A 1,649-nucleotide genomic window follows, 5' to 3' on the forward strand; every position below is an offset into this window, starting at 1 on the left:
GAATATTGTTGCCCAGGGTACAGCGAAGTGTTAATCCGGCCCTGATTGGGATGTATAAAGGAAAGGTGCGCAGGAACATGCGTGCACACAGTTTTATACATGTGATGTTTTTGGTTCGGCACACTTTTCTAAATTTGTCCGTACGTCAACTTTTGGTGCGAAAGCTGCGCAATCCTTTATGCATGAGGCCCCAGGAGAGTCAAGAGGGACTTTCCCAACTGTTGAACCTGCTTAGAAACTTTTTTTGGTTTGTTGTTGGAAGTACGTTCTGAATAAAGTGAGACTCAAAATATTCATCGTCTCGTCTTTGACAGACTTCCACATTATACCAATTGTTGGGATGTATAGATAAAAGAATGATGTGACTGATAGTTCAGTTAGTTTCTCTCCTCTACTTTCAATGCAGTTCTCCCTTTTCCAAATCAGCCTTGGTGTAGGCAGAAAGCAGCAAGGCCAAATGTAAAGACTGGACAAAATAAGCACAGCAATTAATTTATTTGTCCCATTTGTTTAACAGTTTCATATTTGATCCACATGTGACATCATGTTTTCTTCTATGCATGCAGGTAGTCTCAGGACCATAGACTCTTCTCATTAGGGTCTAATGGGTGCTACCGGCACCCATTAAAACACTACCGCCCTACCTTGTTGTTTATTCTTGCAGGGAGCAGTCACACACTAATGTCATATTTGTCATTTTATTGAGCCCCACCTCACATGTTGGCCAGCTGTCACTACTTCCCTCTGCGGCCAGAGGTGGGCTTCCTTCAACCCCCTAAACACTTCAACCAAGTTAGCCAGAACATGTCTCAAGTCATGGACTGAGGTATCTTGTGAATGAGCTTCAAGTTTGCCACTACGCTTTAATCCAATGTATAAAGATATTTTCTTTACAAAAGAAGAACGTTAACTGTAATATCAAAAACAACACTGTTAAATGAAATAGACACATTCATACTGAAGTATATTCAACATACGTCAAGCTTGTCCTCAATGTCCCTGAGCCGCCAGACATCCTTCCCATCCTGTACCTTCAACAAGGCATCCAGCTCAGCTTCTTGAGTCAAAACATTTTCCTCCTCCTGCAGAACAAGATATCTGATCAAAAAACATCACATCCTCAACTTTTACCTAAAAAACTAAACAGAATCGATCGCTGACCTTTAGGATAACATCAGTCCTATGAAGGATCATCTCCACCTCTCTGAGACTCTCCTGCTCCTTCACCTCCCAGTCCTTTAGAGAGACATCCAGCACACTGAAAGATGTTAAATACTAGTTAGTTAAATACTTTTTTTAGAATTTAATATTGTTACTCTAGTCTAGTTCACTGGATAAAGAATTGTTTAATGGCTGATTTTAACAATCATTACATAGTTTCTGACTTCCCATCAATTTTAGGTACATAGGAGAAGGTAACAGAATTGTTAAGAAAAGTCAAAATCCTAAGCTCTGCCTGCAAGCAGTGAAATGTTTTCAGGTATGGAGGTGAAAAACAACAGCTCTCAGGTAACGGGTCATAATTTGAGGTAGGCCATTTTCATCAGTTGGACAAAAGTTAGCTTTTTGTTCAAATGATCACCTACGGGTATTGTCCAGACAAACTTGGACGATTTCCAAATTGGTAAGTACACTGTACTTTTATATAT

General features: G+C 39.9%; 1 protein-coding gene across 1 annotated transcript in view; it reads right to left on the reverse strand.

Moving 5' to 3' along the window:
• The window catches only part of LOC106530966 (uncharacterized), a gene marked incomplete in the record, with an annotated part of 73,050 nt that overhangs the window by 22,277 nt on the left and 49,124 nt on the right, over nucleotides 1-1,649 (reverse strand). Inside the window, 2 exon segments of the mRNA XM_014026703.1 lie at nucleotides 978-1,082; nucleotides 1,162-1,258. Coding sequence (XP_013882157.1) covers nucleotides 978-1,082; nucleotides 1,162-1,258 — 202 coding nt within the window.

The sequence above is a fragment of the Austrofundulus limnaeus genome, unplaced genomic scaffold, assembly GCF_001266775.1.
Source record: "Austrofundulus limnaeus strain Quisiro unplaced genomic scaffold, Austrofundulus_limnaeus-1.0 Scaffold583, whole genome shotgun sequence".
Taxonomy (NCBI): domain Eukaryota; kingdom Metazoa; phylum Chordata; class Actinopteri; order Cyprinodontiformes; family Rivulidae; genus Austrofundulus; species Austrofundulus limnaeus.